Raw genomic sequence first — 14,074 nt, forward strand, 5'->3', positions numbered from 1 at the left:
CTTATAACTCTTCATTGTATAATGCATACACTTTAACTAAAAACTTTAAAATTCAACCTAAACCTCAATCTCATCTCACTTGTTTTGTTATCTCCATTGTCTAGATCCTTGACCACACAACCTCTTTGGTTTAGGATGTGTGCACACTAGATAAACATTCGTGCAATGCACGTTCAAACTACACATTTGTAGATTTAAGGTGGTTGTTAGTTTATTGTGCCACCAACATAAGGAATCCATTGGCCATATTTAAACTTCATTGTTTGCTTTATTTTTTTTTATCACTTTGGCACATTCTTGGTCATTCAAATTGATCTCTCACTCGCTTGAGATCTCTCTCCACCATAATAAAATAGTTTTCTAACTTGCCAATCTCATTCTACTTTCTGATATTTTTCTTTACACTATTTTTTATTATCTTAGCCAAGTCATTGCTTTTGTTTGATTTTAGTCATATTCTCCATATGTGTCCATCTAAGATGCATGTGTGTTGTGTTGGCATCCCACAATTGTGTTATAGCTCTAGACTCATGTTGGCATTCGAGAAATTAAGTTAGCAAAAATTCATTAGGCACTCTTGATCAATAGCTCTTTTATTTTAAGTAGTTAAAATAGTTGTATAGGTTTGTATTATAAAGTTACTTTAGTTTAGTTATTTTGCATTCTCATATATGTTCAAATCATGGTTTAAGTAATTGACCTCTCTAGCAAATTAGAGTGCTAGTTATGTGAGGTGGTGCAAGGGTTGATATGCTCCTAAGGATTTCATCAATCCTCAAAGGTGGCGAATTCCCTTCTTGAAAATCTTCTCAATTAATGTAAGAAGAATATTTCAAATCTTAAACAAACTCTAGGATACATTCATGTTGAGATCAACTCTAATATATGACTTTTAATTCTAATTACCCTTTTAATGATAGCAAATTTCCACAATTTATCGAAAATAGTGTTGATATGTTTTTGGATTTGATTGTGTATTGGTTTTTGTCATGAACATTTTTTTATCAAACTTCGCGATCCTTGAATTCTTTCACCTCGATGATGAATAATACAATGAACTGCATAAATTTTATATCATTTCTCAAATAATGAAATACTTGGTTGTAGAAACATTGCTGATCTAAGTAGATATTTTATATTCTCATTATATCCAAGACTTCAACATTACAATGGATGAGGGTAAGATCATATCCCAAATGAATTTGACAAAACAGTTACATGTCCTTGGCTCTTCCATCATTAGATAGTTAAAATGACTAATCTATTAAAAAAATCTTTGTAATTGAAAAAACCTAATTACAGCAAACAATAAAATAATATTTGTGGTCATCTCTTTCTTCCCCCAACCATATTCTAGATAAGAAGAGGAGAGTTGGGTAGATGGGAACTCATCCCTAAGCAAAGCACCAACCCAACAAGGTGTCTTTTACAAGGAACCCACTTACAATCTGATTTAGTCAAGCCTAGCACATGTCAGACTTCATTCCTTTACCACTAAATAATCTTTCCCCACATTTTAATAAACCCGAAATTCCACTATAATATTTGCGTTCAAGATTGAAATTTTCATGCAGTCCTGACGAATATGCCAATCCGATTAGACAACGACGTGGCCATCACTATCCACCAATCCTCACACGACACGTGTCCAGAATCGGGCAGCACAAGGCAGTACCGTGAAAGGCAGGTGTGCGTGCACGGGCAGCAAAAACACGTGGCAGGCGAGGATTGGTCCATCGACAGAGCGGGACCCACAATGCGTCAGATGACGTCCTCATTACGGCCCAGTTGACAACGCCGGCCGTTTTGCGTTGCGAGATTTCGGCTGAACGCGTTAACGCGTACCGCCGCCGAACGGGAAAGGATGTATATACACTATATATATATATATATTGTCCACGGATGTATATACGCATTGCGTATATGTCGAAGATTGCGGGCGTACCTCATCGACGACATGTATACCGTTCCTGCGAGTGTGGGTTCAATCTGGGGCGTCCACGTGGTGTAGGAATCAGCCGTTTAGGAAATGTTAAACCTGGTTTTAATTAGTAGGGGATTAATCCTTGGTTTGGGTTATTGCCTTGTATGGTATATAAGGAATGAGGGGGGCAGGCATAAAATTCAGAGTGGTGAGGTGAGTGTGAGTATTTTTTCTGTGTATGCGTCTTGAAGCTATCCCCTTTCTGTAAATCCCCGCTTCTTTGAATCCCTTTCTGTATTCATTCATCGTCTTCAGGGGGTCCCAATTTTTGTTTTGAGTCTCTTGGAGCTTTTCTGTTATTTTTTTCAAATACCCAAAAGCTTCAGAAGTAGTGGATGTTTCAGATCCGGATCCAGTTTGATTTCTCTGCATTTCTTTTTCTTGTTTAATACCCATCAGATGGAATTCTGATAAATAGTTAGTTTGTCATATTTATTTCTGGTTGTAGGTTAGGGATTTGATTAGGCATATAAGGATTTAGGGGAGCATCTTGTTGTGTGTTCCATTAGAGGCATCGTTTCAGAGCCTCTGCAAGGGAGAAGGAATATTTTTTAAGACCTTGTCCCTTTTCTTTCACTGAATCTCAGGCAAGATTGTTTTTGGACCTTGCTCTGAATTGTTTCCTTTTTATTTCATTTCTTTCTGTAGTTGGTTGTTTTTTGTTTTTGTTTTCGTAGGCGTATAATTCTGGCAGTCACAGGTGCTTGCCTGATTTCTAATTTTGAGACAAATCAGCAACACCCGAGGCGTGGATCTCCTTTGGAGAATACCAAATTTCGCCAGTTTTTTATTAAATCATAGTTGTAGTAGCATGGCAACAGGTAGCGTAGATTTTAGTCGCAGTAGCAGCACAGATTTGATCATGGGGGAAGAGTTGCTGAGAGCACTTGCTCAGAATGGTTTTGGAGCTTCAAGCTCAGATCAACCATTTGAAGAGTCTGCATCCAGCTCATCTTCCCCTTTTAATGGAGATGTGGGATTAGGTAGTTCATATTATCCTGGTTTTTCATATGGGTCTTGCTCATTTCTCCCTAATGGGGATGGATATGGATTGAACCAGCAACAGCCTGATGGTTTGGTGTGGTGCCCAAATTTTCAAGGGCTAGAAGCCACCACCACAATCAGCCAGGGTGACTATGGGTCTAGTCTACAGCTGTACCAGTTGTTCCCAGTACACCAGATTCAAGCCCAGCTGCAGATCATTCAACAGCAAGAGCAGCACCAGCAATGGAAGCAACAGCAGGAACAGCAGGCATCATCTTACCATCATAGTTGTTATCATAATCTAGGACCTAGAGGCCAACTCATGAAGCATGTGGGCAGCAAGCCACACAATGGCAATGGTAATGGTGGTGTTAGTGTTAACAGCAACAACTCAAAGCCCACCAAGCTCTACAGAGGGGTGAGGCAGAGGCACTGGGGAAAATGGGTAGCTGAGATTAGGTTACCAAGGAATAGAACAAGGCTCTGGCTTGGGACATTTGATACAGCAGAGGAGGCAGCCATGGCTTATGACAAGGCAGCTTACAAGCTCAGGGGTGAACATGCAAGGCTCAATTTCCCTGCCTTGAAACATCTCTTGCAGGGAGATTCGAGCCATTCTTGGCTTGGGAATTCACTCTTTTCCCCTGCCAAGCCCGTTCTTCAGTCCTCTGTTGATGCCAAATTGGAAGCCATTTGTGAAAGCTTGAAACAACAACAGCAGCAGCAGCAACAACAACAACAACAACAAACGGAATCATGTGTTCTTTCATCAGAGGAAGGGCCAACAATTGGGGATGAGAATGGTGATGTGAAGAAGGAGACTGATTCTGTATCCGTGAAGTCTGAGACTCCGTCATCTTCTGATAGTAGTAATGACTCCACCATCACTGTAATGACTTCAGTTACAGCCGGTGGGTCGGACACTCCTTCGTCAAGAAGATGTGATAACAACTCGGAGGCAGAGGCAGAGACGGAGACAGAATCAGATACTCTTTGCAGCACACCATCCTTCTCTCCATCCATGTGGGCTGAGCTTGATGATTATTTGCTTACTATTCCTCCCCTTGATCTAGACATCAATTGGGATTTGTTGTCATCTGTAGCTTAAAACATCACACATCTTCTTCTTCTTTGCTGATATTGTTAGGATAAATTATACATCCATGAATTATAGACCAGTTCATGTAATTATATGTATGGATCAGTGTACGTACCGTGTATTAGGCTGCTATGCCTCATAAATAAAGGTTTATGTTGTATAAGGAAAGGCTTGCTTGTTGCTTGATTTGGGGTTCTCTGTAATCATTGGCCCATTTGATAAGGAATGGTCAATTTTTTTAAACCGTTGGAAAATTGAGATTGTTTCATTTTGTACAACTGTTGGAAAATTAATTAAGGTCACAGATTGATATTAATATGCAAGAGAAGTTGAACAATGGTTCATGGGAAGGGAAAACTGCAACGAAAGATAAAGAAGAGCGAATGGAAGAACAATTGTTAGATTGAATGATCATGAAAGAACAATTGTTAGATTGAATGATCATATATATCTAATTTCTGAAAATCTCTAGTTGCAGATGGATTGTTTTGTGATTCTGAAATTGGGAAAAGCAGGAGAAGACGACATATCCTGTACAAAGTAGAAGGCCACCTAATTTTATCACCACAGCCAGCTGAGAAAATTTAGGGTTGGTCTATGGAACTGTCAGCAACTGGTTTCTGTTAAGATAAGGCTTCCTTCTTGGTTGCACTTGGCCTCATTTCTTCTTCTTCTGGTAATCCTCCTGCCTCTCTTTTCCCTATCAACGTAGTTTTAGGGCTTCAAGACATTCCAGGTGTCAATTTTAGATATACAAAGTTTGTATTTAATGATAATTTTAATGTTTAAATTTATTTTATAAAACTTATTAGTTTCTTTTTTTATTATTTGCTTCGAATAATTAATTAAATTGTGTTGATAAACAAATTAGATTGAAGCATTTTTTTTAATATGCTTTTTAAATTAAGCTAATGTTATATTTTTAAAATTATTATTTAAATTCTATATTATTCATTTATGTAATTTAAAATTTGTAAAAATTATAAATGAAATCAACATTTAATATTAACAACCTAATTTTCAGGCCATCCAATTCTAACTATCGATTCTTTTTCTTGTAATATTCTTTCTTTCACGTCTCTTATTCAAAAGTATTCTTGACTAGTGATTGTGGATACATCAATTCTCTCTTATATTTTATTTTAATCAATATTAATTGTTGATTTAATATTATAAATTTTAATAATTATTTGTTTTTTTTTAGTCCATTATTGTTTTCATATGAATTAAAAACCATTGATCTTGCTTTCATGCTTTTTCGATCATAGGCAAAAGAAATATATTTTATGGTTCATACTACTTAGATATCTCTAATTTTTTAGTTTATTCAATTTTTTTTAAAAAAAAATTTTCTATTCGTACGATTTATTTTACCAGTGGTTTTATTAGTCTTCTTTCTGTTAAATAATAAATAAAAAACAAAAGCGAGTACATTTCGGAAATCAAAACAATTGTAAAGTTTTTGTTAGTGTGATGTGTGACGAGGAGCCTTCAGCACGTTTTTAGAAGTATTGGAGAGGACAACTGGCAATTTGCAGGCTTAAATATTTAGTATCCTTATTGTTGTTATTGTTATTGAATGTCGCATTAAAACCTACAGTTGGTTTGGGTCAATGAAATGTTAAAAGCAAGGATAAAATACTGTGACTGGATCTAGTTTGTCTTTGCAGTTTCCAGAGGAGATCGTGCAGATTTCTAAATTTGCTAGGGTTTCGCTGTGGTGTTCTCTGAGGCGTTTGCATTTGTGGGAGTTGCAAGCTGAGAAATTTGTTTGCCAAAATCCTTAAAAGCTTCTCTTGGTAAAACAATTCGACATCTCATTTTCAAAATTTTGTTTCGTACAAATTTTTATGGTCATATAGGTCACTATAGATTGATGTTATCTGCAAATCAAAACATTGTTTAGGCATTGTTGGCTTTAACTTTCTATTGTTAGTCAACCTATTATGTATTTTCTTCTTACATTAAGCTAATAGTTTATTCATGAGATTGGATATGTAGTCTATTATATTTTTCATTCAAAATTTCTAATTTTCTTTTATCAATAGAATTGTAATGTTGTTGAAACTTTTTTCTTGAAAACTTTTGTGAAAAATCGAGAAACACAAAATCTTGAAATAGACTTTCTATGTGCGATCGCATGGGAGAGCCGACAACTAGGATACAAAATAATTTTTTGGATATTCTATAGGTGAACTCTTACTTTTCCTGTGGATCTTTCCATTTTGTTTTATATCTTTTGTTTGGCACAAGCTGTGAACCTTTTATGTCTCGCTGTAAAACATGAAAAGAACTTATGCGTGTTGTTGCTGTGGTGGTGACAGGACTATTAACAGAGGTAAATGATTTGTCTATTTGTGAATATGATTATACTCATATAGAGAAAGGTCATACCCACTTCAACTTCTTTTAGTAACTTAGTTACTTCCATTTTGAATGAAGCCTCACTGATAATTTGAGCTCCTGGGTAGATCATCTTTGGCCACATAATCCTTGTTTGCATATCCATCCATGTTGCATTATGGAGTGTTGGGGGCAAAGAGGATTTAGATCTTTAGGAAATATATTATTAGAATAGGCCCCATTGCTTTGGAATCATTTTAGACATTGTAGTTTGTGGTGGTAGGTTGTTGTAGAGCTAGAACTTGTTGGTAGTCGCAACAGAGAAGCCCTTACAATATTGCCTTCTTTGTTACATCTAAAGCCTTTCATTGGGAGGTTAAACTATTCTGTTAATCAAGTCTATATGATAATTCCATAAGAATTTATGATTTGATCCACCAAAGTCCCATAAAAGTCCACTTTGAGACAAACTCGAAGCATATTCTTGCACTCATCTACTTATTGTTGTTGACAAATTTGTGCAATGTTTGAACAATCTTTTCTGCAAAATGCTACCCATAGAAAGGAAGCCTATCAAGGGGTTAAACTAGGGCTTGACAATTGTTTCTTGTTTGAAACTATAAGTTGGTTTAGAAGAGATCCTTATTACATTATCAAAGTCTTCAAAATAAAAATGCCCTTCAAATGGTTAAAATGGCCTAGGCATAATTTTCTCCATCTCCTTTCTGCTACGGTTTCAAGGGTATCTTGTTCTATTTTCTAGTTTCTATTCATTCCAATAGTGGTTTTGTTGTTCAATTTTCTCGTAAGTGAACTAGTATAGAGTGATTTGTTCTTTAAAGAAACATGATTTAGATATAAGACAACAAAACAATATAATTGTGATACTGCTATTAGGATTCAACGTTGTAGTTTTTTTTAGTTGTTGTGGAAAATATACCCTCCTACTCGAATAATTGAGTCAACTTTTGGGAGTGATGAGTTTCTCATTAGAATTCTGCTTCTGACTGGATGGGCACTCTTTTTTTCCCCATTCTTCTAATTTATTTTTGCACTTCCATTAAGGAGGTATCCTTAAATATTTTAGGAAGTTTTATTTAATAGTTTTGAGGAGCAATCAAACCCAGGTGGTCCCACAAATTCTGTGGCAGTGGACAACCTTAAAACTTTGACTTCCAAAATTTTAGGGACTTGGGGTCTCATGGTTTTTTTAGGAACATGCTAGTGCTAAAATACATTTCCAAAAGTCATCCTAAAGTTTATGGAGAAGAATCTAAAATCCAAGCCTTGCTCCAAACCCCCAAAAACTTTTGAGGCTTTCAAATTTGGGAAAATACTTGTCAAAATAAAGGCAGTCAAAGTCGTGTCAATTCTTCAGTTTTCTGCTCTATGACCATGCTAGGTAACAAAAGCCAGGCATTTGCTGCTACGGTTTTAAAGATATCTTGTTCTATTTTCTAGTTTTTGTTCATTCCAGCAGTGGTTTTGTTGTTCAATTTTCTAGTAAGTGAACTAGTATAGAGTGATTTGTTCTCTAAAGAAACATGATCTCTAAAGAAACATGATTTAGAGATAAGAGAACAAAACAATATAATTGTGATATTGCTATTAGGATTCAACGCTGTAGTTTTCTTGAGTTGTTGTGGAAAATATACCCTCCTACTCGAATAATTGAGTCAACTTTTGGGAGCGATGAGTTTCTCATTAGAATTCTACTTGTGGCTAGATGGGCACTCTATTTTTCTCCATTCTTCTAATTTATTTTAGCACTTCCATTGAGGAGGTATCCTTAAATATTTTAGGAAGTGTTATTTAATAGTTTTCAGGAGCAATCAGACTCAGGTGGTGCCACGAATTCTGTTGCAGTGGACAACCTTAAAACTTTGACTTCCAAAATTTTAGGGACTTGGGGTCTCATGGTTTTTTTAGGAGTAGGCTAATGCTAAAATACATTTCCAAAAGTCATCCTAAAGTTTATTGAGAAGAATCTAAAATCCAAGCTTTGCTCCAAACACCAAAAAACTTTTTAGGCTTTCAAATTTGGGAAAATACTTGTCAAAATAAAACCAGTCAAAGTCATGCTAGTTCTTCAATTTTTTGCTCGCTGACCATGCTGGGTAACAAAAGACAGGCATTTGCTGGGGGAGATTATTATTTATTGATTGGTTTTGGATGGATTGGAGAATATACAAGGTAATTGGAATAATTATACTAGGTGTTTGGTTTTATTTTTCTATTTAAATTATTGTTTCTTGGTTTTGAATTAATTATACTAGTTGTCTGATTTTATTTTCCATTTAAATTACTATTTCTAAGTTTTAGATTATGGAGTTACCAAATAGTTTGTAAAACATAATGAATTCATTTGCTAGAAATTTGCTAAAATAAATGGTTTCTTCAATCATTTTTTCATTCTTATAATCTATTTATTCTTAGCTGCTTTCTTTAAATTTATTCTTCTACTTCTCTCCCTGTTCTTTTTTAGTGTAAAATTCCTATTGGATTGGTGAATTAGATATGGTTGGCAGGTGGATTTCTAGAAACTATGTAGGTGAGTTTCTAGTTGGTACTTGTTTAGTTTAGTTTTTCGCTAAATTTTTAGAGACTTCTTATTAATCTCTACTAGATACCATCCAATCAACAATATTTTCCCACGTTCACTATTTTCTTTGTCATGATTTGATCAATTTTTATATAGATCTTATAGCTATGCATTGTATATATTCTTTCATAAATTAATATGTTCTATAGAAGAGTTTTGCATCTTTGTTTTACTTGATGAGTTTCATTTGATAGATATTTTGATTTGCCAAGTTGTACCAAATCTCAAGCCTGTTGCTCCCATCTTCTATCCTGGCTTCTAACCCAGCTTCATTTTCTTCATAAATTATTTTTACAATTGAGATAAATCATTTTAGAAAGGAAATTTTGATGACCCCTAATATCCTTCTTTCTTAAATGGCATTATATATAAGCTCAATCCATGAATCAAATATTAGGATTGGATTAAAACTCCCTCTTGTCCTTTTCCATATTTAGGAGAATGTATGAAAAGGAGGTGAATTTTAGGCTGTCAATGTTAATTCATCTTCAACTTAGTTATGCACTGTCTTATTTACAACTTATGACTAGCATGATTCTTCACAAATATTTTGACCAAGCTCTATATCTTTCTAAGGATTTTCCTATAAGAAGACGACATCGAATTTCCAAGATTGGAACTGATTAGTAAGATACTCTCAACTCACAGAATCCCAAGTGAGTCACTTATATTACCAAGGCTCCTAGAAGCCTTTACTTGAGACTTCTCACAACAACGTTTCTTTCAAGTCTTCTTGCTTTATATGTAGTATTTAGAGACAACATAAATTGTATTAACCATCTACTCTATTTAATTTGTGAAGGTATCTATTAAAGACATTCATTAGTCTGTATGAAAAATGAATATATATATATATATACATCTTACACATCAAAACTTAATACATAACCATGGATAACAAGAAGGTATGACAATGAATTTACCTTACTAGATGTCAATTTCAAATCCCAAGTGATATAGGAGTTCATGGTATCAAGTGCAAGTAGGACCTGAGAATTTTATATTACATAAGATTATCAGATACAGTTTCAAACAATCCATAAAATATTACACTTTTGAACCTTATAATGAGGTGCAACTTTATTTATTTCTTTTGTCAGATATGAGGATTAGAGAAAGCATAAGAAGAGTAAATTCTATTAAGAAAAAAAAAGTCTCTTGTCTTGAGTATTCCATTCATCTTTTTCTTTCTAGACATAGTCTGAAACAACTGACTTGCAACTATAAAAAAATATTTTCCCATTCATCATATGCCTTTAACTGTGACCTATTTTATGATGTATAATGAAGATAAAATTTCAAACAGGTCTCATATTGATATTTATGTACTTTGTAGTTCATAATAAAACCAACTAGCATAGAATCATACTCCATTTTGTTTCTTACTTTGTATGACCAGGCATATATCTATTTCTCCCCTTCATATACTTGGATTATTAAACATGACTTCGTCCTCACTGACTTGCCGAAAAGACAATTTGTGAGCAATAAATATAGACATCAAATAATATTCTATGAGCTTATATATTTCTCTAACTTATCATTCCGTAGAATAAAAAAAATTTAACATAGAATTAATCCTCTCAATATTAGTGGTAACATCTTCTCTTGTCAGGCTCCAACATTGGACCTTTAAATGGCATAGCATTTTGCAAGAGGCATCAATTTGCATCCCATGTTTGTATATCTGACATTGGCAATGCTCACTTGATACCAATTTTATAAAATGACTGAATTTAGTTATTTCTATTCCTTGCATAGCTATGTATGTTGTCATTGGCTATTAGTTCTATAATTGATAGCTGCAGTAGACTTAAAAGAAGCCGCAAATTTGATCATAAGATTTGACCTGTTATAAAAACATGGCCACAACTAGGCTGTTATCATTGGTTGGCTATATTTCATATTCCCTATAACAAACATGTTGTCATCATTGTAATTTTCCAATATTGCTAATTTAAGACCCATTTTAATTGTTCATCTCTCCCTGCATTTTGCTAGAGAATATTGTCAATGCGACAGGTCCCCATCTCAATGCCTATTCTAGTTGTTCCTTCCTTGCATATCCCCGTTACAAAATATTGATGGTCAAATAGATGAGGGTTCCAAAACCATTAACTAACATTGACAAAGGCTTTCTACAAGATTAGTCTTCACTACATAAATTATTTCACAGTCTCCCATTTCTTTAATATCGAACAAAAGCAGATTACATATATGACAAAGCTAGTTGAGATACTTTTCTCTCCACCTATTATTTGGTTTTCTAGTCAAAATTTACTTTCTTAATCCAAAATAGATTCGCATAAAACTTGTTTCCAAAGTAGTTACTAAAGATGTAAAGATCATAATTTACTTTCCTTACATTAGAATGTGGATACTTTTTAATATTATTGTATGAATGTTGATATATCTGGACACAGAGAGGTTAATAACTTTAATAGTGTTAAATAGTTTTATCCCTTCAATTTTTACTATATCCTTTCTTGTATTCTAGCTACTGAGATTTAGATATATGTTAGTGTGGATAACAGATTTAGAGTGTAAATGTTCTGTACTAATATCAATTATAGTCTTCATTCCAATTAATGAACATGAATCTATAGCCATTTTCAGCAAACTAAAATTAACATTACCATGTTGAAAAGTAATTAAAATTATGGCTCGTTCCATCCTTCCATATAAGAATAATCCATGCATAAGATAAATATCATACAACTTATAGAATTAACTCAACTTAGCTTTCGTATATGCATGAATTTCAAATAATTTTGTCTTCTCGAGTTTGTCTTTTTCATGGGCAAGTGAGGATCACCATATCTTGGCTTGAATGGATCAGGATCTTTGTCATAGCATGACTTTGTATGAATATTTCTGATGCATAACTAAGCATGTTGTCCTTCCAATGTTAGAGTTGACAACATATTTTTGGGTATGTGCAATATCATGGTGTGCCAAAAAGTGGTGATCTAAAAAATATATAGTTCTGAAATGCCTCAAAGTATTTTAAAAGATATTCTAACTTTTTTCCCACCCATCCTTATACCAAACCAAAATATTAATACCTTTATAAGGTCTAGTGTTTCTTTGGATACCAACCCTACATGGTCAACTAAAAAAAAGTCCTAAAAACATGTTTTTGGCATGTTCTTGTGTATTTTTTTACTTCATGACTTTTTTTCACCCAAATTTGATGAAATGAAAAGGTTTTCGTAAGCATGTTCTTATATTTCCATAAATGTAATGTCTATCAAATTACGAGTTAAATAAGTAATTATTATTCATTTTCTAATGGAGTTATGCATAAAGTGTTGATTGACACACTGATTGTAAAACAAATATAACTTTCAAACGGTATATCATTTTTGAAATCTAAAAGATGCATCACATTATATACTTCTTCTACTATAAGAAAAATAAAATAAAAAGTAAGTTATGTGAAGTTTTGAATTAGTTAAGGTGCTCAGACATGAGAGTTTTTTTTTTCTGAAAAATTCTATAGTAGAAAATTCATAATTAATTATTTATTTGGAATAAAATTACGCAAAAATATGTGTCACATCTCGGCATGAGTCTACTTCTTATATTTAGAATCTTATTAAAATATATTATCATTTGATTTTAATTAAGGTGGTTAGACATATGCCTACTTCTTATTTTTGTGCTAAAATGTTTGTACTAATGCATTAAAATTCAACATTTTGACCAATCAATTTTTCTTTCTTCATATAAGGCCTAGTAGTTCAAAAACTAAATTCAATTTCCTATAGATTATTTTTTCACAAATTTTTGATTGAAACTTCATAACAAGTTTAAAATTGTACATCAAGTTGACATAACCCTGATTTGTTGATTTTTCATTGCTAGTTAAGTGCATAGTTTGGTTGACCATGATCCTGCACATACCCTTTCCGGGCTATGTTGTAGGCAACTAGCGTAGTGGGATTACCGTATCCTATATCACTAGTGCATTTGATCCCATTTTTAGACCAAAATTTTTGACCATCTATTAAAATATTTTAGATTGGTCAGAATTTGCAAGGAGAAATATCTTTTAAAAAAAAAATCCATGCCCGTGTTGGTCAAAATTTTGACCAACATGGGCTTCATATGTTAAAATGTAAAAAGGTTAATTTCGTGCCCTACTTCATTGTTATGAGAAACTTCTACAAAAATGTGAGAGGAACACGCAAGACTTGGGAATCTGCTGTGTATGGTCATTGTGGATGAGCCAAAATATGGTAAGGGTAGAGATGATGGTTTGCTTTGCTAATGTTGGGATCTCTTCTGGTTGTTTCAGTGCCGATTTTTGTGGCTATACTGGACATTGTTGTTCCCTCTATTTTGCTTAGGGTTTTCAAATCATGCCATGGATTGAAGGTGGACTAGAATACCTACAGTTTTGTTCTTCTTTGGTCGACATTCCTTTCATTTCTCTAATTCGATCCATCATTATAATCTGTAAGTTTGTCTCCGCATTTCTCTTGCAAGTCCTCACAATTGATTTCTTTTTGTATTCTGCTAAAAAAAATTGAACATTTTGGAGCCCATTTTGGGACTACAAAAGGCTTCAGATTTAATTTGCTAAAAATTTGGGAAAAATAGTTTTTGGACAAGGTTTAATGATTATTGAGATACTCTAAATGATTTACAGCTTCGTCGAAGGGCTTGACTTCTTGACAAATTCAGATACAACTAACAAAGCGCCGACTTTGGATTCCAAAAACTTCTAAATTCCTTTCAAGCTTCAACATTTTGTATGTTATCAGAATAGGGTTACAACAATATCAAGATCTAAACATCAAAAATAGTCATGCCCAAAGATAAAGTAAGGGGTTATACACATTAAAAAAAACCTACTTTGGAGATGTAAAACATATCCACTGACAATTCTACCATAATCGTAGGCATCACTGGTCATTTAAATATGTTAGACTCAAAATATTGCAATGGCCTATGTGCTAGTCTTAGCTTGACATAATTAATATTCTAGAGCTACCATCATGCACTATCACAAAGAACTAAAAAATAATTCTTTTGAATCCATGTCAACACATACGTG

The 14,074-nt window shown here is 33.8% G+C and overlaps 1 protein-coding gene across 1 annotated transcript; it reads left to right on the forward strand.

Moving 5' to 3' along the window:
- The first annotated feature begins 2,078 nt into the window (after positions 1–2,078).
- LOC149537161 (ethylene-responsive transcription factor RAP2-4-like) lies at positions 2,079–4,235 on the forward strand. Its single transcript, XM_089807277.1, has one exon. It carries the CDS (start codon positions 2,796–2,798, stop codon positions 4,074–4,076), a length of 1,281 nt encoding a protein of 426 aa, XP_089663403.1. The 5' UTR covers positions 2,079–2,795; the 3' UTR covers positions 4,077–4,235.
- Positions 4,236–14,074: the final 9,839 nt, after the last annotated feature.

The sequence above is a fragment of the Cupressus sempervirens genome, chromosome 10 (genome assembly GCF_028749045.1).
Source record: "Cupressus sempervirens isolate cs-2001-9-10 chromosome 10, ASM2874904v1, whole genome shotgun sequence".
In the NCBI taxonomy this organism is placed as follows: domain Eukaryota; kingdom Viridiplantae; phylum Streptophyta; class Pinopsida; order Cupressales; family Cupressaceae; genus Cupressus; species Cupressus sempervirens.

Bases quoted from the DNA above. Each gene is read 5' to 3' on its own strand.
- LOC149537161 (XM_089807277.1), top strand. From the start codon at position 2,796: ATGGCAACAGGTAGCGTAGATTTTAGTCGCAGTAGCAGCACAGATTTG.